We start from the raw sequence: 21779 nt of genomic DNA on the forward strand, positions 1-21779 counted from the left end.
CGTATTTTTTCTTCGCGGGTACGGGTTTGGGCAAGTAATACCCAGCGGGTTTTTACCCATTGCCATCTCTAGTGGCAGCGTCTGATGGACCGGCCCGAAGCACGAAAAAAAAGCACGGCCCAGACATGTCACGTCCCGAAATAATTTAGTGCCGGGCCGGCACGGTCCGTTATATCGGGCCGAGGCCAAACCCGAGGTCACGGCCCATGGACGGGCACGAGCATGGCCCGTTTAAGGCAGACACGAAATGACTCATATAGAGGCACGAAAAGGCTCATATATTTATTAAAACCACACTTCATTCCACACATTCATATAATTGATAAAGAACACAAACTAGAGATAATGTTAGTTAGATGTTTTTTTAGCTTTGAATAGAGTGTGTGATGTAATTTTACTTTTGTTGTGAACATTAGACAATAAACTGAACTGACGAACTTTGTATATAGCTCATTATACTCTTTTTCCTTCTAACAAAATGATTTATAAACGGGGTAGTCATTGCATAGCTGTGGTAACTTTAATACAAATATTAAGTTTGATTTTGTTCAAATTTATTTGTCTTATCTTTTATTTGTTTTATTATTTTTTTGAATTTAGGGCTCTAATGTGAATTTCGGTCCGCCCGAAATAAGCCCGGCACGTTTAAGCAATTACGGGCCGAGCTGTGGGCCGAGGGCTAGGCCCATGGGCCGGGCCGGCACAGCCCGAAATTCAAAAGGGCCGGGCCGGCTCGAAATTCAAACAATATGGACCTTTTCTGTCTTGGGCCGGGCCGGGCCGGGCGACCCGAATGTACACCTATAGACGACATGGACCTATTTGGTTCAACTTATTTCTGAGGAGATTTTTGGAGAATATGTAAATAGAGAGAATGTCGTTGTGAAGAAAAATCTAAGTATCGTGAAGATTACATGCATATAAAGATAAAACGGTCTATAGGATTTAGAATGTATAAAGCGGTGGTTTTCTACTATCGTCCGACTCAATCGATTCTATTTTCACGTAGATGGTTTTGATAAAGTGATTATCGGAATATAATGTTGAGCGTTTGACAGTATGCAACATGTTCTGGTGATCAGAAACTAAAAGAAACTGAAACAAATAAACATGGTCCATATCTGGCCGGCCAGCAACGCAACTGGCACCGGCTCGAATGGCGGCGGAACGGGAATGGACGGCTAGCAAGTAAAGCTAGGGGCCGGCCGGAGATGCAAAGGCGGTGGATGAAGCCATGAACCATGCAACTGATCGATGCAGCCACAGCGCCGCGGTCCTACTGTATACGATTGCGCGTCCAAATCATCTAGTAATAGAGACCAGCTAGCGATATGGGGCTCGAGAAAGCCTGCCAAAAAAATAAAAAAAAGAAAGAAGAACGGATTGACGGGGTTAATTTGTTGACGATGGGTCAAATCTTTACACGTGGTCAGTTGGTCACCAACTCTCACCATGCATAATTGATCTCAGTGGCCTGGGCAACTCTGCACGCCACTAATGGGTGGAAATGACGCTTTTCTTCCATAGAAAGCGATCCAATAAGAACCGAAGACACGCAAAACGTCTGCGTGTTCTCGAGAAACAAGTGGCGCGCGCGAGGCACTAATTAATTATCCAGGTTACTTTTTGACTGCGAGTAGTAGAGCTAGCTGATCGAGCTGCGTCTATATATTTCTGAGTAATCTATACTAGGTGTCCTGGCTATATATCGTCACATACTCACATGTGACATGACGGGGTTATGATAGATGGAAACAGTCGCTCATTTGGAAAAAAAAAAGTTTACTGAAAAGATCTATAACGTCTAGAGAACACGTGAACAAACCCATATGAAAAATTTGAAGTACAGATTTTAAGCAGCGGATTAACAACTGTCGGAGAAGGCTATGAAATCAAAGTAAAATAAAGTTTAAACTCAACTATGCCTATGCTATTTACCAGTGTCCTAGGACGATGTAGATAAAAAAAATGTAGAAACACCTTCTTAGCCTTAAAGCACCATCAAATTGAAGATCAGGGATCAGGATCAAACCCTAAGAACGACCTTGACGAGAAACTTAAGTTGATGTTATATTTTTTGTAAATATAGTGAAACTTAAGTTGATTGACTATGATAAAAAAAAATCTAAATTCGCAAGAACTACCATCAGTACCTGCAGATTCGTACGACTGGAATGCTGTATGATGCTGGCCTAGTTGTCTTGGGAGTTGGGATGACGCACTGGGTGACTGTTTTCAGCGGCTGTTATACACGGATCTCTCATCTCTGTTCCTGTTTAGACATGGAAAATATCTTGCCCGAGATCTCCTAAAAGCGGATCCTACTTGGATTTGTAGACTTGACGTCTCATGATCGACAGAGCGGCCGCTTTAATTTTGGGTACGAGCGAGCAGTACTGGTGCTGTACTTGTGTGGTGTCCGGAGAGGCAGCCGATTCCTATGCAAAATCCGTCTGATGGAAAAGCGGCTAGCTCCTTGATGGAGGCACGGAGCCGTCGCTTTTGATAGCTCCTTGGATGGATCCACGCTCCATGCTACTTGTGGAGGAGCAGCAGACGCCGTAACAGCGCTTCTGATCCCCTTGGGATATGTGATGTTATCTTGTGAGACAGTATTATTACTGCACAACCATGTCCCTCTCGGATGAGAAGTGCAAGTGTAGCTCCTTTTCGGCGCCCGATCGAATGGCGGAATCACGCGCAGATCCACCAAGTTAATGGTGATCAAAGATAATTAGATAAAGCTCGATGGAACCAACGTCATTCGGCCGTCATGTCAAATAATGTGCCGTTCCCATTACAACACAATGTGCTCGCTAAGTTGCTTCTGGCCAATGCCGTAACGGACGCTTGTTGCTATCTGATTGGAGGCCGGCGACCATGCGTGAGAAAACTGCAGAAAACCAGCTACAGAATTGGCGCATTGCTTTCTCGTAAAATCAATTTCCCCCCACTGCTTCGCGCTCCTGGCAGGCCGAATCGAGGACAAGGGACCGAATGCGGAAGCTTACAAGTCAATTTGGGGCCTAAAGAGAGACGAATCAGCTGCCAGTTGGGCTCATATCAAAAGGAATCCGAATTGGGCTTTTTGTTGGGCTACATTGCAGCAAGCCCGCACGGTTGGCAGAAATTCAGTATGATGACAAGTGCCATTATCAAATTCTGCCCCTGGCTAAAGTTGCTTAGGCAAACCATATACGGGGATCATGGCAAAGAACACATATGGTAAAAGAATTTCCTTAATATGAAAGCAGGAAGGATTGTCGCTCTCACGTTAGTCCACGTCGGCAAGAAATCTTTCGCCGTTCGATCATTCTCTTTGGCCGTTCGATGGTTCCCGTGCCTATCGCGTGTGTGGATGATTCTAGGCTTCTGTCACCTGCTCAAAAATCTCGCCAGCTCTCTCCAATGACACAAGAGGTGTTACATTCTCCATGCTCGCTCGGCGCTGCTTTGTCCCCGTCCTCCCGTCCGCAACCCGTGCGCACAGCCGTTACCTGCTCGGCCAGGGGCTTCTCCTTCCCATTTGCTCTAGCGACACCGTCGAGACGGCAGTGGCGGTGGGCCCAGGCCCGGCACGCCGGCGCGGGTGGCTGAGGAAGCTCATACCCACGAACTACCTGCCCCGGAGCAGCTGGTGCTGGAAGCTGACCGTCCTGTCAGCCACCGGTGCGTCCAGGTTTGCCTAGTCGCTCTCTCGCTTCCTCAGGAGGAAGCGCCGCTCGAACCACCCAGTGCGTCTCCTCCACGCTCATCTCCGTCGCGTGCCTCCTCCTCCCCGCTTTGCCACACGAGCGCGCTCGTCGCTCGGCCATCACAGCCACACGCCGCTTGTCCTTCAGGTGAGCCGCTCCCCCCCTCTCTCATCCATACTCCACTACTACCACATTTGGTGATTCTGTCTTACTGGAAGAAGAAAAGGTGGTGAGATCACAAGTGCACCTGACGTAGTGTGTCCATCCCCTCAAGGTGTTTGTTTAAATGCCAGCAAGGTATGCCATATGATATCTATATCAGAAATTGTATAAGCAGATTACTTCAGCCACTTCCATTCATTATCTAATAATTTAGGGGCTGTTTGGTTCGCTATCTCAACTGCCTCGCTATATAGGTGGCACGCCAGACCATTTGGATTAGCGGTAAACTCCACCACGCCACAGGTTGCTACAGTCTACCCATTTTTTTTTCCACCACCAAAAGTTATCACAGCTATAACATCATTTTTCATTGCCTCATACACGCTGCAGTGAGCAGCCACATAAACTAAACAGGCTCTTAATAAATTATTGTCTAGCAGAATAACATTATACCACGATCTTCATACCCTTCAGCCTACTTAGCATTTTCAATGTATGAAGTTCTGTTCTTCAGGTTTAAAACTTCCAGCTTCTTTAACCATCAATATTACTCAAATCAATTTCTTACCGATTGAAATTACGCAGTTTAAATATTACTTCAGATTGAAAACAACGAGCAAGGGTTCTTGCTGTAACAAAGATGTAGTATATAAAAAACACAAGAAGTAAGTTTGATTATTTTACCATACTCTAATGCTTTGAAGATCACTGTGTTCGCTTAATTAGATAATAACAGCCAAAAAAAGTTGTAGTGCTCGTATTGCTACCCCCATTTCATTTCTAGCCGATTTGCTCGTATTTCTATTAGTTTTCCCAGATTTTCACCCCTTTTCCCTTCGTGTTTTATAGTTTCTTTAGATCAGTTCCTGTGGACAAAGCGCATGAAATGCAGCGTGCGAACAATTGATTAATACATAGAGGTAAGCATTGTCAGAGCCTCAGCACCAACATACTTTTCAAGATTACTGCATCATTGGTATGTAAAAGGACTAAATTTGTGTTTTTTATACTTTGTGGCAGTAATCTTTTCTTCAAACACGTTGAATAGTTCCTCTGGGCCTAAAAAACTTCAGCAACGAGGTAATTAGCATGTACGTTAACCTGTGTTTATTTCATGATTTGTCCGCTGCATGGTACGCGATGATTAAATTTCTGATTCATCCCTGGACCTCCTTTTTTAAAACTGGGTTTGTGCTTTCTATGTGCTTCATGGTTTGTTTATATAACTTTGCATATATAGCATCGGATCACTTTATAACTGATCTGGGTAAACATATAAATATGTGTGTATGTATATAAGTTTTTCATGTGCTTCATGATTTGTTTATATAAAGATGTATAAGATCACTTTATAGATGATGTGGGCGACATATAAATGTGCAGTTTTTTATGTGCTTTATGATTTCTTTATATTATCACTTTATAACTGATCTAGGTAAACATAATAAATGTGTGAGTATGAGAGAGCATCTTCCAAAACATATTTCAAACCTGTTGATGGTAACTTCATGATACAATTTACTCTTTACACTCAAGTGAAAGTAGTCAAGGATCCAACACCTGCCTTTCCAAGGTATATATACAAACTCACATCTTTTGAAAACATTGAAGACAATGATCATAGCAAAACCTATTTGATTGGTAGGAAATGTTTTGGTAAAAAACTATGCCATCATTTTCCTTGCAAAATTCTGCGCTATATTTGACTCAAACAAATCTGTTTTTCAAACAATACAGATGTCATTGGCGTCTTGACACAAATTGATCCGCTACATCTAGTTGGTTTCAACAGCTCAAGCCTTACTAGAGACATCTTCATAACAAATACAAGGTACAAAGAGTTTTACTGTGTACTTCTGCTCTCATCGTGCCAAATAACCAATGTAGCAATTCCAATGAACCTCTTCGACAATGTTCCTTCCAACACCTTATCTGTGTACATTAACTTTCACTACTTTTGTTCCTTCAGTGATATACCTTTAAAAACGATGCTTTGGGGAGACCAAGCATCTGATTTTTTCTGTCGATAATGTTTACAATGAGAACGAGAAGAAACTCCTAATCATATTGTTCATCGGATGCCTTCCTAAACGATCCAAAGGTTATGCTCCAAACACCTTCCAGCTGACATCTGCATTATCTGGCTCTGTAAACATGACAATGGATGTTCTACTTCCAAATTAGGCCAAGTATATTTATGCGGAAATGTGGTATGCGCATGGTACTTCAATCCAGACATCCGTGAAATACATGTGTTCTACAACAGGTACCAAAAGGAATTAAAACCTGTTCTCTACCTTGATCACAATACCTTTAATAGTAGCTTGTTTATTTACTTTGGCCTTAGATCTATTTCCTTCAATCCTGTGTTAACAGTTTCTTCAATTATCAAATTCTCTAGAAACAATAATGTTAGCACTTAGGCTACAATTCTAAAATCCCTCCTGCCCTCCTCACATATCTTGACAAAATGATTTATGTTTCTCCTTTTCCAAACAATACATACTCAATGTTGTCCCATCGAATAACATTATGGTAACATATGAAAACAAAAGAAAAGGACTAACACACCTACAGATTTCATGCTTACGTGATTGCACATAGGTTTGCTGATAGCTCATTGTAATTACCACAGTTTGTAAAGGTTACCAACAGCTGAGTTCCAGCTACTACGACATCCTGTCACAAAAGAGGAAATCCAGGTTTCTCAACCCTCTGAAATTGAAGACAAGATTGTGGAAGAGCTACTTGAGATAGATCTAGATATGTTTCATGTAATCACTGTCATATCCTTGTGTATTCAAAATATTTCGTCCATCAAACATAGGCTTAGCCTATTTACAACAACCATCTATTCTCTAATGCAGCCACAAGGTTACAAGTGCACTATTACTGTTTCATGTCTGCTACAAGACAATAGATGGTGGTTTCCATCTTGCACCAAATGCAAGAGGTCTCCAACTCAGACCTCTACTAGATACCGATGCACAACGTGCGACTAGACAAACTAGATTTAGGTAACACTCCAACCAAGCACTAAGATCGCTGTGTTTCATTCAGAAATAGCTCTTTGGTTTTCAAATTATTTATCCACTGCTATACTATACTAACATTATTCATTTGCAGGTACAAACTCAGATTATTGCTACTGATGGAACTTCTAAAGCAGAATTCTTTTGTTTTGATAATATAGCCAGATGAATAGTAGGAAAGTGCTATGAAACCCTTGTCAGAATAGCAGATGATTCTCGTGGTCCTCCAGCGGACCTGGCTGCCATTGTGTCGTTTAAGTTTACCTTTGCAGTTACCATTAACATGTCGGCATTCTCTGTCACCAACAATCTTTTATGTTCTCTCTGGACTAACAAATCATGGGAGACATGCATCACTAACAATTTTTTTGAAAGCAAATTGCAGAGCTCGCCTTTCAATTAAGAGAGAAAAGAGTTACAGAACAAGGATCACACATCACACACACCAGGAGCACACCTCCTGCCTAAGAAGAACTGCTCACACATAACGATGTATTTGGTTGTACAAGCATACAAGACTCTCCAGCAGCATCTTTTGGCAAACTATCCATATCTACCAATCAAAAAAGGTGGTAAGCAAATCTTGTTTAGTACCAGCTATTTCATAGTGTCTTATATGCATAGAATCTGATCACATCTATTTAACAGCCACATCACAGTGTTGCATATTTCCAGCCAGTATACAGTGAAGTAAATTTGGTACATATTTTGTAACGAGAAAAATAAAAAGAGTTACCATACTTCAACTCTGATACATCTTTTGTGGGAGAAAAAAAATTGTAACCCATTCTCCCAAGGTACATGTTTTATGAGAAAAAAGAAAGAGTAATCATACTTCTACTTCAAACTAATAGAATGATCTAATGGTTCTTATCCGCCTAATCACATGATGCTGAACAGGGTACAAGTCAGCTTAACAAAGACGGTCTGCCATCGCCACCAAAAGTATGCCCTACAAAGGAACATTAAAACAATAAGTTTTCTTTTACTGATTCCAAGCTATAATATATACTAATAGCACAACATATATAGGATCAGAACCAGCCAACTTCGCATACACCAGCCTGATTCTACACAACCTGGAGATCAAAGCCACTAGATCGTCATGAATTGCAAGGTACGACAGTACCCATACACCTTCATTCTATAACCCGTACCAAAAAAAAGTTTGTATAATGCTTTCCAATCTCCCTTATAAGCATTGTACCAACATAATAACAGACAAGCACTTTAGATGCAACTGATGTTCTCTTGTTTGTTTATAGATAACTGTTTTGCGCACCTACAAAGGACGTCCATGCTGCTGAAACGCATATACTTTTATGTACATATAACGAAACTGCTACAACGTCTCCAGCTTTGTATATGTTTATGTGAACCCTATCAGTGAACTCTAATTTACGCTTGATGTAGTCTACTCAAGTGCTACTTCATGTGTATTATTGTCTCAGTTACTCTACAACTATTGTAAGCCTTGGCGTCTGCTTCATCTTGGTTTTGTACTTATTTACTTACCTGCTTTTTAGCTATGGTTTCCAGTTTAAATGTGATCACACTGCAACATCCAATTCGATATCCTCATAAAACATTTCAAGTTGCTATTCAGCACGCGCGCATAGGCGCGCGCAATACACTAGTAACAGATAAGTAGTAGTATAAAATGAAACGGTGCGTAATCCTCTCTTATACAGCCAAAAGTGAGGACAGCAGCACTGGAACCGATAGCCTAGAACAAACAGGGCGAGCATAAATGTTCCCCTCCGCCCGCAGCAATCCAGATCGCAGGACCCGCTCAGTTCGCGAGGAAGGCGATGAGAGAGACCAGAGCGGCGACGGCCCACGCCCCCGGCGTGCCGCTAGCGAGCCCCGCGGCTCCGCCCTCGGCGGGGGCAGGCGCCGGCGAAAGGCTTCCCAGGAAAGCGTCCTCCTCCTCCAGCTTCCTGCTGGCCACCGCGGACGCGACCAGCGCGAGGAGCAGCGCGGCGAGGAGGACAGCGATGGTCTTGCTCGAGGCGGCGGCCATGGATACAGACGAACGAGAAAGAGCTGTCTAGATTGGGCGCCGGGAAAGCCAGGAACCGAGGGTGCTCGGCGTCGGCGGTCGGTTTCCTCCTCGTCGGCTTCTCGGGCTAGCTGCGGCGCTGGAGGGAGATTTGGGAGTATGTGGACGTGTGGTGACGGAAGTGTAGGTGGAGCTGCGAATTTATATAGGTGGGACGAGAGGAATGTAGCCGTTGGAGGTGGGCCGTGGGGTGGGGGGCTCAGGTGAGGCGAGGGCAGCTTCGGAAACGTTCGAATTCGGTGGGGGCACCCTGTCACGCCCAACGTTGTTCGGCTGGTCGTTGTCTCGTTGAGTGGAGTAGCCGTTATAAAAGATAAAAGGCGCGTGCATGGCCGGGCCAGGGGTCAGCAGCAGCAGCTAGCCGTTTAGGTGTGTGTGTGTGTGTGTGTCCGCTCGATCTTGGAAATTGAATTTTAGCTGATGTACATGTACATGACAAAGCTAAGCTTGTTTTTTGAAAGAATATGACAAGAGTCGTAAACAAGCATTTGTAACATGTTATGGAATATAAAATTGAAAAACAATCTATGTCCCCATGAATTCCATGATTCTTATATTTTTTTCTTAATTCTATAATTTTGCTTACATATACGTCAACTAGGTACGTGCCCGTGCGATGCTACGGAACATAAATTGTCGAGCCTTCAACGGCTCGGGGCCTTGGAGATAGATGACGTGAGTATAATGGTGACGACAAAATCTATGATGGATCGCTGGCGATGGCCTCCGGTGATGCAGAGCGACGGGCGAGCGGTTGTGCACGGTTGTTCAGAGCTAGATCTGAAGTTGTTTGAACTCACCACTCATGTAAGGGTTCTTTTTAAAACATCAGTACTAAAGGTTTCTACCTACATTCTCGAATATTTGTCGTCCGCTAGTTTATTTTTGAACTAAACCGCGACAAATAAAAAAGAACAGAGAGAATATATTCTAATTTTCTAATGGGAGCAACCGACATTTCCAGGATGACACATCCTCACACCTTGCTCTTCAGTTGGCGGTGCGTGACGGTGAGGCCACTGTTGTTGGTTACGGTGAACAGACTTATGTACACCATCCAGCTTTGCTCCCGTGGCTTATTAATATTCTTAAAAGAGAGAACATTCATTGGTCCTAATGAGAACCAGGAAACAGGAATAATCAGAGCCAAGCCAATAATGATATTCGAGGTAAATGTTCCTCAGTTTCACATATGCAAGAATCCATGGAAAGTAATTGACTACGAAGCACAGTACGAGCAGCTTCAGAAATCAGATAAAAAAGCTAAGTCAGTTGCCTCTATACAACAGTAGTCCCATACCATTCCTAAAATTGAGTCATTTGTTCAGGAATGAACTGAAAACAAAAAAAGGCATACAATCTACCACATGGTCAGTTTGTTCAGTTTACTAAACACTAAATAAAAACAGTGCCCGATCATAATCAAATGTATTTTCATTTCATTAATAAACATTCACGTAAGTGACAATACCAATTTACTGTCTCTCTCTACCAAAGAAGCATGTTATGGATTCTGCTTGTTAGACTACCAGTCACGACAGACATCTTGTATGTGCTGGTGAGAAGAAGTGAAATTGGCATAAAATTGTCTTAACAAAGATGACAGTAATATTGGAGAATAGGTAGCAGGTGAAGCTTTAGGCATCTATCATCAAGTTTCGTATGAAATATTTACCTTGCTTAAATTCACTCACAAAAATGAAGTTTGAACCCCCAGTGTGTTCTCGGAGTTTATAGATGCGCACCTACAAAAAATGGTATAAAAACAGATTCTAAAATGATACAAATGACCACCCTTTCGACCAATTCGTAAGACTGACAAGATCTAACCAGACCACTTGTTGTCCCAACAGCCAAAGTCACGCTTAATGGACAAAAGGCTAGAGATGATACAGAAGCATTAGCTCCATCCAAATTAACATCAGCAACCTGTAGTAAATAATAGTTACAACTTGATTGGGGTTAATCCGTTAGGTATAAACTAATGAGGATTTTGCTGCTGAAGTTGCAGCACAGACAGCAGCGAAGCCGGCACCATCTGCTCCTCCCAAGGATGAGAAGCCTGCTGAAACAACAGAATCCGCAGAGAAGTAATCTCCCTCCTCTCACATTTGGGGCAACAGAAACCGAACAATACTGTTACATTCCTCTTAGTGACAACACCACTCACATTTGGGGCAACAGAAACCGAACTACTTCAGCGGAGATTTTATTTGGAGACGAGCAGCAAAATAAGGCCTTCGACTCTACAGAGAGAAGGTAGATGCCTCCCACACACAATTTTATCTAAAAATTAGCATCAACCGATATATACCGGAAGAATGCATATAAACTTTATACCCCAATAAAAAACCCCAATACACACAAGCAATGAAAGAAGTCTTTTCATTTTATGTTTAGCGACAAATTCACTAACATATCAAGCAACGAAAGAATTGATTATTGTATAATCAATTGATCAACTATCCATTGTGATCATATAAACACTGCAAACTTGTTTGAATTGTGCATACTAATAAAACAGGCTGGTATCAGTAGATGATGAATTAAGACAGGTTGCATTCTGTATAGACATGCAAAAGAACCAAATAATGTGTCAGTATATTGTGCCTGCAAGTTTTCTACACACATCGACAAAAGACTGATTCTAGTAGCAAGTGTTCTACACACATCAACGAAAGATTGATTTTTGGAGCAAAACCAAAGAGGCCCATAGTATCTGAAACCAGTTTTAGATAGAATAAAATACCCAGATTTATGTTTGTCCCCACGTTCATTCATGTTCTACAAACAAAGGATCAGGGAAATACCATCTATTTATCTGATTACCTATTGGCACGGACATTCTGCTGCTTCAACATGCCCCCTCATCAATGGCTGACATCACCTACAAAACAGTGAGGCTCTCAGTTGGTTGGACCTGACATTCAAGGCCATATTAGTCCAAAAAAAAGATTATGTAAAATAATAATAATGTAGGCATATAGTTGTACTACAGGTCGCCAATTGAATGAAGATTGTTTCCAGTTCAAAGAATTGTCAAACATACCTTTTTACAACATTAATATAGATCAAAATGCCCACAAAAAGATGTTATGCATTTTGCAGCTCCATGGAAAATATCTCTAAGTTCTCGTTAGTCAGATATTCAAATGTAACAGAATGGTTATAATTAGCTACACATCAATCTTTACCTGCTGGTCAGAATTACATAACATTTTCTCATCTTATAGACTATGAACTATCACAATACTATTACGAGTCCCATTCTCCCATCCATGTTTGGGTGAAGGAACTATCGCTTTGACTCTAATCCAATCGCTCACCTGCAAATAGAAATGGAAGGTAAGCTACCTAGCACTGGCAGGGCAACAACCAAACACACGCCCCAACAACATGTCGCAAGTAAAACCGAACAACAAGCATATTGAATCACAGTCAACTAAATAGAAGGAATTGGACGTACCTTGATAAAACAACGCTAACAGAGCTGTGATTATGTCCACGTGCAGAGTTGCCGTATGAAACACAACACTTATCAGTTTGCAAAATCAACTCAACATCTGAAATCATAAATCTGAAAATTGAACTTACAAACGCGAGGAGGGTGAAGCTGGTGGGCGTGGCCTTGATCGTGTTCTCCCTTTGGACTAATATATATGGAGTTGTTGGCGTGTGGAAGGGGTTTTTTAGTGGTTAGTAGGAGGGCTCCTTCTATGGAGGATGGGTAGGCGTGTAGAGGGGGGGGCAGCAGATTGGGGGATCTCCCCACCACCTCATCCAGCGTGGATTTGGCGCTGACTCCTTCCATCAGATTGCGCCCGTAAGGAAGGGCGGACGCCTACTATGGAGGATGTGTAGGGTTTGGCGCTGAAGATGGAAGGGGATCTCCTAGGGGGCGCCGCGTGCAATGGAGCGGAGCCGGGGAAGGAGAGTGCAGGCATCATGGTGCCGTGCTGTTTGGGGAAGGGGCCGCGGCGACAGGGGGCTGCGCCGGCGCAGGGAAAGGAGGCGGGCAACACGGCAACATACCAGAGTGCAGGGTGAGGGAGGTCGCTGTCCACGCCATGGGCGACGTCGGGGAGAATAGGTGCGTCGCTGACGGGGGAGCGGATGCGCGGACGGGACTGGGGTCTGGGGGGCAGCCATGGGGAGGAGGTGTTGGCTCGCCGCCAAGGGCTAGAGAAGGGAGGTCGCCGATGGCCAGGAACGTGGACGGCTGTGGCTCACCAGGGAAGAGGGCGCTGATGGTGGACCTCGTCGTGTAAGGGAAACTTGGCGGGTCTCGGGCGGGCGGGGGAGGAGGCGTAGGCACGACGGAGATAGGGCGCATGGCGGCTGTCGCGGGGAAGCGCGAGCGCGGCGGCGCGGCGGGACTGCGGGCGCGGTGGGACTGCTCGGCTGCGTGGAGTGCTCGGCTGCGGGCGCGGCGGGACTGCGGGCGCGGATGCGGGGACTGCGGCGGGGAGTGCGGGCGCGGGAGGGAGGCGGAGCGCGCGATGGCAAAACAGCCAGTGTGCACGCCTACACTGCTAACATATAGAGTAGTAGAGATATGAACGTGTTCTGTTTTTAGTTAATATTGTTTGTTATCAAGCGAATTTAACTGATGCATGTATCAACTCATCACAGTACTTAATATCTATTTATTTAGCAAAGTGTGGCCACTGATTAGATGGTAATGTTTTTGTGAGACTAATATAATAGGATGCCGCATGTTATAACTATAAACGCGTGCGTGGCGCAAGCACATCGCTACTAGTACTAATAGGAATTATAAATATAACTAGTACGATGCCCGTGCGTTGCGACGGAACACAAATTATTCGATACAATATTGCAGCATAACGACTAAATGAAAATGAACGGCATATCATCGACCTCAATATCTCACAAATTCTTTTACCCACAACCAATACAGAACTAAATTGTTACATATCAAATTACACTGCAATACAAAGATTACATGAGGTAGAGAGTCCATAGGGAGGAAGAGAATTGTAAGGCCTAAAAATTCTCTCTCAAAATGCAGCACATCAATGACACTGTGGATTATTGTCGTTGAACGTTTCAAACATATTCTGTTCATCCTAGATCACAAAATTTGTCACTGAACAAGGGATTAGGTTTGTTGTGCTCCTCGTTTTGACTCCATAAAAACTCTTATTATTATTATTGAATCAAGTCTTTGACTTTGCTGTCTTCTCATTAATCCTCAGGCAAGTCATGCTAGCAAAATATAGAAATTTTAAAGTTCTCATGAGAAAACGAAGCATTCGATCAGTGGACTAATTCATCATTAGCAACCAATAGATTTTGGAAGAATAAAAACTGAATTTTCAATTGAGCTTTGCCTTAGAGAGGATAAAAAATTGCAGCTTAAAGTGTTATAATGTAGGAAAGATGCGGACGTGTAAAGCTCCATGTCAATTGAAACTCAGGTGAGCTTATTATAGTTCTTCCTGTTCTGTTTCTTAGCGCCAGCAATTTTAATCTTTATGTTTCAATTTCCTCTTCTTTACTTTGCATTTTTAATGATTGTGTAGTCAACCTTCCTTGTCTCTATTTTTCTTAGCATATAGAAAATTTTCAGCTTGCAGAATTTTATGATCATTTGTTTATGCATATTCACTAAAAAGAACACTTAAAATGAGGTTACCTACAAACACAACTATTTTGCCCAAAAACTTGTAATTCTTACCCTCTTCAAAATGAGACTTGAATCTACAAGGTAAAAAAGCTATCACTGTTAGAGAAAAGATATTATTGGTCCAGAAATTCCATCACACCCAACTTTCAAGAACGAGAAGCCCTTTGTTATTTTTTGGCAAGTAGAGGACATCTGTAAACTGTAAACAGTAGCTTGCTGCTTGCAGGTCATGCTGATCTGTCTGATGATCCAAGACAGCCTAACCTGCATTTGATAAAAAAGAATAGCAATTCCATCACCAAACACTGAACCACACACCCAATCCACCCTACACTAAATTTATCAAACAAAAGGGGATTAAGTTCATTGTATTTCAGGCCTCTATATAAGAGTTTTGTAATAACACAGGTAAAGCATGGAGAGCAGTTCTCTACTTTTTTGTAATGCTACACTAAAGAGTTTTGTAATAACACAGGTAAAGCATGGAGAGCAGTTCTCCACACACCCAATCCACCCTACACTAAATTTAACAAAATGAAATTTTTTAGGACCTATGAATCATACTACAAGAGATCGAGCATAATGCTACTTGCGAACAATGAATCTGTTCTACAGGGGATCGAGCAGACCACTACTTTGTGAACAGTGTATGCCCCTCAACGCAACACTTAATCCTAGCCCGACAGCCAAGCTCTCGCCAAAGCACCATAGTAACAAGCAACAGTCATCATGAGAAGAGAACTGATAAAAGAGAGAGATAGAGCAGCAGGCAGGGAAACCATACCTTTTATCTAAGTCATGTCATCGGTATTCTTTTATCTTAAGCAAAATTTAGGGAAAAGGCAGAATTAAAACCTGCAACTTATATGTTGATCGATTGGAAGGCCCAATATAGAACTTGCCTGCTGCTTTGAAACTTTGAAACTCTGCCGCTTAGCGCAGAGTTCGTCTACACATCCTCGCCTGCTGCTTTGACAGATTCCTAATGGGAAAGCAGAGCACGTCAATGAAAAAATTGGGCAGCGCATCATGTCGAAAGATGTGAACAAATCAAAAGCAATATGGTACCTATTGAACCCGAATCATTTTCGTTGTGAAAATATGCAGATCGTTGAGGAGATATCAGAGGAGGTAGATGACTCCGATGACTATCTTCACTGCACGGATCCACGCAAACATCTTTGTGAAGGTTTGACGCTTCTCTGTTCAGGAACTTGGCATCATAGCTACAGTTGTGCTCATCCACTTCGTTGCCCTCCAGCTTGTTGTTAGGCTGCCCATCTGGCACTGGCAACATAGATGCTTCTGCAGCAGGGGTCAGACCTGACTGTTCAATCCCTACAGCTTCAGAAAAACTGCCAACTAGGATACCACGAGCAGTTTGGTCGTACTCCTCGTGATGCTGATTGAGCGTTTCAATATTGTAAGTCACTTGTGTACTGGTGCTTTTCATTTACGTGCTGCAGGCAAGGCCTTGACATAGTAGAAGCTGGAATGAGCAGAAGGAAGATTTACAGGTAACTTTGCCAAAGTTAATTTAAGTCAAGAGTATATAAGGAAGTAATCACTATTACTGACCTGATCCTGAAACACTCGCATAGTGACAAATTCCAGATTCTTTGGGAAATAGAAACGAGGATAAGCCATTTGGTAGCTCCAGTTCCTAGCAACAAATGGTGTAACCGTCCTTGGGCACAAGCGGAAGAGGACGGATGCTACCCAAGAGGAAAGACAGATTCCATATTAGTCTGATCAGTTTTATGTATATAAAAAGGTATGGGTTACGCATTCCATCAAACGGGAAGAGGGCGGATGATCTTGAGTCAGGGTTGGACAACTACAATCATCAAAAGGTGAAATCAATATAGGTTTAGAGCACAATCCTACCTTGCAGCAGCATGAGCAGCATGACATGCTGGAGCCAGTGATAAATGATCATGTGGAGCGAGCAGTAGGCATTAAAAATCTCACGCCCGGTGCCCACGTCTGGAACCACCCACGATATGAACCGCCCGCGATCCTAATTTGAGATTGATCCAGAAAAAAAATGAAATCTTAGCTTGCTTAGCAGTCCCGTTCTTGCAATCTGCAGGGGCCAAAATCGAACAGAAAGAAAGTGAGCAGGGATGAAATCAACGGGAGCCGTGTAGCCGAACGAGCCGGCCAAGGCGGACATGGTCTCTGGCGCCCCAGCCTGCGCCAGCATCCTGGCAAGGCCAAAGTCGACGACCTTGGCCCGGAACTCCGAGTCCAGCAGGATGTTGCTCGTCTTGACGTCGCGGTGAACGATGGGCGGCACGCATTCGTGGTGCATGTAACACAGCCCCTGCGCGGCGCCGATGGCCACCTTGAGCCTGGTCGGCCAGCTAGCCGCGCGCGGCGTGCGGACCGCACCCTCATCGCCATTGGGTGCCCGCCGGCGGCGAGAGCGTCGCCGTGGAGCCAATTGTCCAGGCTCCCGTTGTCCATGTAGTCGTACACGAGAAGCTTGGCCTCGGCGCCGGAGAGGCAGCACAGCAGCCTGACGATGTTATTGTGCCGGACGTTGCCGAGGATGCCAGCCTCCGACTCGAACTCGCGCTCCAGCTTCCCGTCCAGTTTCCTGGCGGTCCGTATCTGCTTCACGGCCACCGCGCCTGCGGCCCCGTTGAGCCGGTTGGTGAAGGTGACGCGGTACACGCGGCCGGACCCGCCGCGGCCGGCGATGTTGGCCTCCGTCAGGCCCCGGAGTATGGACTCCTCCCCGAAACCAAGATCCACGACGAAAGGCGTCATCTTCCAGTCGCCCCGCGCCGCGACGCGGCGCCGTTTCCTGATGTCGCGGGCCACGAAGAAGGCGATGGCCGCGGCGATGAGGAGGAGCGTGGCACCGGCGACGAGGAGGCCCGTGCGGAGCGCATGCGAGACGCCTCCGGAATAGCCTCCGTCTTGCGACCCCGGATCCCCGAATCCAAGGATGGCGCGGAGACGACGGGCCCTTGCGCGGACCCCGGATCCAAGGATGGCGCCGTGAACCACGGATCCAAGGATGGCGCGGAGACGACGGGAGCAGGGGAAGGGGCGCCCTTGCGAGACGACGTTGGCAGGGTAAGGGGCGCCGAGGACTTGCGCGTAGGAGGGCAAGGATGGCGGGGGCGGGTGGGGGCGAGGATGCCGGAGAGCGGACGAGGGCGAGAATGGTGGGGTAATCCCTGGAATGGCGTCCTTCCTTCTTCGATGGAGAGCGGGGCGGGGGCGAGGATGGCGGTAGAGACGCGAATCGCGGAGGAGGGGGCATGGCAGAACCGTGCACCAACGTAACCTGTGGACGCCTACACTAACATCTTAAAGAGTAGTAGATATAAGATAAATTTAGAATGTACTCATACTCATGGGCCAAGGCCAGAAGCAGCCAGGACAGAAGGGCAACGAGCCTGCTTTACGAAAACAAACTGCGAGAGGCCCAATATCTGACAAATCGAGCCCGTTCGATATTCCAGGGCTGAGAAGCCGGAGCTGACAATAATTTCGGCCCTTCCTTCCATGTTCTCCTGCTACACTGCTACCGAAGGCTACTTCACTCTTCAGATTGTGCGCCAAAAAGGATACAGCAAAATCCTTCTTCTCCCCTACTTAAACTTATTTGTCGATTTCACCCAATACATATTGTCAGTATAGCCGAGCAAATAATTCACCACGCTGCGTGCGTGCTTTGACAGCCGAGGGGTCTCAGGGATCCATCCTCCGCTCAAATGCAGGGACCGGACCGTCTTGATGCATTGCGATGTACAGTCTTTGCTCCACGCGGAGTCTCTGCACGTTTGAAGCAGATCGAGAAGCTGTTCGTAGAGTATTCGAAGCTCCTAACTTACAGAACACTAGACATGATCGTGCTCTTAAGCACCTACCTGCTGAAAGTTGCTTCTGATGATCTGGCCGTCCTCTCCGTTCTCTCGCATGATGTCCATCAGCTTGGACCTGGCAATCCTCAGAATCTGAGACAGTCTTGTGGTCCGGAAGGTGAATGGCTGTGGCTTGTTGGACATGACCCCAACCTCTCCCAACAGCTCTCCCTCTGCCGCTTTTCCGTAGACCTGGAACATGAAGAGCAGCAGGCCGTCGTTAGCAGTAGTAGCTCGGTAGGAGTTCAGAGTTGGAGAGGTCATCCTCGGTAGGAGTTCTTCAGGAGTATGCGCTGCTGGAGTAGTGTCTTTCGTTGCAAGCGAGGAACTGAGGAAGGATACCCCGCATTACCTGCTCTGTTCCATCTAGGAACGTCAGAATGTCCTGCGAACGAAACAAGAAAAGCAATTGGTCATCAGGTAGTCGGAGTTCGGGATAGATTTGCACGTACGTTCACCGAAGGCAACGTGAAGCAATCGGACGCAACAGCGTACCACGGCTCCTGATACGAGAAGGTACATGTCTGACGGCTTGTCATTCTGCAGCATGATATCCTCCTTCGGGGCGAAGTACTCGGGCTGCATCTCCGTCGCCAGCTGCTGGATGAAGCCTGAGGAAACTCCCTTGAACAGGTAGGAGCCCTGCACGACGGGGAAGAAGAGGTAGAGGGAGATGCTGGACCGCATCGCCTTGGGAAGCATATCCAGCGTCTCCTGCTGCTTGAGGCCCTCCGTCCTGAACCTCAGGCATATGTGGTTCAGCATCTGCTCCTCGATCTGCTGCGGCAGTTGGTTCCTCGCCGCGAACTCCGAGGCGACCTGGACCATATCCCTCTGCGTTCCATGAAATCGCCAGCCACGGGTCACTCACTCACCATCACCACATTCGTCTCTTCGTGTGTGTGTGTGTGTGTGTGTGTGTGTGTGGTGTGGGTGCTAGCTAGCTGGGGGTGCGAATGAGCACGACGACATACAAAGTCCCTGGTGCGGCCGGTGCTGTGGACGACGAGGTTTGTCATGTTGCCGATGAGGTAGGCGGTGAGCCAGAGGTTGAAGAGCATGAAGGCGATCCCGAACAGCATCTCCCGGCTGTTCTCGGCGTGCAGGTCGCCGTACCCCGTGGTGGTCATCGTGGTGATGGACCAGTACATGGACGTCACGTAGCGGATCCACAGGCCGGCCTCGCGGAAGTCCGGCATGGCGGCGCCGATCCACGTCCGCCTCGGGTCCGGGTACCGGTCCGCGATCAGGTAGTTGATGCACCCGGCGCAGTGGATGGCGAACAGGGTCACCTGCAGAAAGCCCGTTTCGGAGCAGAGAAGAGAGAACGAGGCTGGTCAGCAGTGACCATGGCAACGGCTCTCGTGGCTGGAGGACCATGCTGACATGACATGTACGGAGGACGACGAGTGTTTCGACGTACGGAGATGAGCTTCGTGCAGCGGATCACTGCGTAGTTGAACCGGATGTCCTTCTCGAGCCTATGGCATCATCATTGGTGGCGCTCACTGTGAGTTTCAGTTTGACCGGTGTGCTAGCTTTTTTTTAGAAAAAAAAAACCCTCCGTACGTACCTTGCAAACAAGGAGCTGACCCTGCGCAGCCGCCAAAGCCTGAGAACGTTGAGGAACTTGAGGCCCAGGCTGTGCTCGTGCTCGTCGAACAGCAGGCTGATGGACTGGAACGGGAACGTCGAGCAGACATCGAAGGCAAACCAAGTCGACAGGTACCTGCCGCAGACAGGTTGAGTAGGAAGATAACAAGTACAGAAACAGTGCATCGATCAGTTTTCATTGTTCATCAGGAACCGCCTACCTGGCTGCTATTTTCCTGTGATCGTCGACGACGAGGCAGGACTTGCTGTCGACGTACGGGACGAAGAAAGTGAGCACGATGTCGACGGCGAAGAAGCCGTTGACGACGTCGTCCACGACGAAAGGGGCCCGGGGCAGGTACCTCAGGAACGCGAACTCCAGCGGGCATATCCACGCCGAGTACACCACCAGGAGGATCAGAAACGTCTCCCAGACCCTGCGTGGGCTCGGGCAAGAACAGATATACTAAGACGCTTCTTGATCTAACAGTCTGCAGCATGCAAACGACCACACACACACACGGATGATGCCAGCTAGAACGCATACTTGTAACGCGGATCGTAGGGCGACACGAGGTTTTTCTTCCTGAGCCTGGGAGGCTGCTGTGCCATTGCGCCAACCGACGGCGGCGGCAGGAGATCGCCGGAGAGGCTGCGGCCGCCGAACCTGTTCCTACGGTCACCGTCGCAGCAGCACGGGAAGCGTCGCGCCCACGAGCCTGTGGCGGAGGAAGAGCGTGCCATCTTCGCTGCTGGCTGCGTTCTGTGCGTGCAGAGGAACGCCGCGGCAGCATGGACTATTTATACTGGAGGTGGAGGGTGATGAACTGATGAAGGAGCCCCCCCCCCCCCCCCCCCCCCCCGGGCTCTGATAACTACTGCGGAACGGTACGCTTTACTTTTGGTCCTGTCACGTAGCAGAGACACGCTGATGGTGAATTGGAATTGTCGGGTGCTTCCTGATTCGCAGAGGCCGGAGTTGTCGATGCCCGATTGCATCGGTGGTGCGGCGGCCATCTCTGAGGTGAAGTGCAGGGTCTCTCCTCCACGCAGAGGCTGGGTTGGGGGTGTTCTTCTTCGCGAATCGAGAGGCCTTCACTCCCTTGAGGACCAGAATCTTCCAGTTCAGTTGCATCGCATTTGCATGCCAGTTGTTATAAATAAATGCGACACAAATAGGATCAATCACAGAGTAGACACGGATTTAACGTGGAAAACCCCTCCAAAGTGAAGGGGAAAAAAACACGGGCGCCGGCCGGCAACTTCTCACTATTTTTGGGTGGTTGCAGATCGCAGGAGATTTACAATTGAGATAGATATCTCCTGCGGCTTACAAAGATATTTATAGAGGTGAAACCCTAAAACGATCCGTACCGCGGGGGGCTCCGCCCCCCGCACCCCCCAGGCGTCCCTAAGCCTCCCGGCGACGGGCCTCCGCTTCGCTCGCCAACTTGGCCGCCTTCTTCAGAATTTGGATCACAAACTCAACAAACTCCACCTTGAGACAAATTCCTTGTAGCATCATAATAGCAAGCTCCACCTTAAACAAATGCATCATTATCTTGCCGACGCCAACAGCCACTAAGGGCTAATTTATAATACCAACTAAGTTTGAGCATAGCTCAAACTTAGCAACAGAAACATGCTTTGTCATCATATCAGCTGGATTATTATCAGTACTGATCTTGCATACCTTCACCAACC

The 21779-nt window shown here is 46.3% G+C and overlaps 1 protein-coding gene, 2 long non-coding RNA genes and 1 pseudogene across 4 annotated transcripts; 1 reads left to right on the forward strand and 3 right to left on the reverse strand.

Moving 5' to 3' along the window:
- The first annotated feature begins 5860 nt into the window (after positions 1–5860).
- On the forward strand, positions 5861–6601 carry LOC109941684 (uncharacterized). Its single transcript, XR_002264418.1, has 3 exons — positions 5861–5958; positions 6042–6123; positions 6493–6601. It is a non-coding gene; the product is annotated as an uncharacterized lncRNA (long non-coding RNA).
- A 1849-nt stretch (positions 6602–8450) lies between these two features.
- LOC100278850 (uncharacterized) lies at positions 8451–9065 on the reverse strand. Its single transcript, NR_156751.1, has one exon. It is a non-coding gene; the product is annotated as an uncharacterized lncRNA (long non-coding RNA).
- Positions 9066–14652: 5587 nt separating this feature from the next.
- LOC103636638 (protein kinase pseudogene) lies at positions 14653–17720 on the reverse strand (annotated as a pseudogene). The gene is made up of 4 exons (NR_161171.1): positions 16489–17720; positions 16180–16316; positions 15670–16074; positions 14653–15583 (listed from the first exon to the last, which is right to left on the reverse strand). The product of NR_161171.1 is annotated as a protein kinase pseudogene (transcript).
- A 222-nt stretch (positions 17721–17942) lies between these two features.
- LOC103636639 (potassium channel KAT3) lies at positions 17943–20857 on the reverse strand. Its single transcript, XM_008658995.3, has 9 exons — positions 20623–20857; positions 20297–20512; positions 20056–20211; positions 19906–19963; positions 19457–19774; positions 18978–19316; positions 18835–18867; positions 18489–18674; positions 17943–18393 (listed from the first exon to the last, which is right to left on the reverse strand). Exons 1-9 carry the CDS (start codon positions 20817–20819, stop codon positions 18310–18312), a joined length of 1587 nt encoding a protein of 528 aa, XP_008657217.1. The 5' UTR covers positions 20820–20857; the 3' UTR covers positions 17943–18309.
- Positions 20858–21779: the final 922 nt, after the last annotated feature.

Source organism: Zea mays, chromosome 8 (genome assembly GCF_902167145.1).
Source record: "Zea mays cultivar B73 chromosome 8, Zm-B73-REFERENCE-NAM-5.0, whole genome shotgun sequence".
NCBI classification, from domain to species: domain Eukaryota; kingdom Viridiplantae; phylum Streptophyta; class Magnoliopsida; order Poales; family Poaceae; genus Zea; species Zea mays.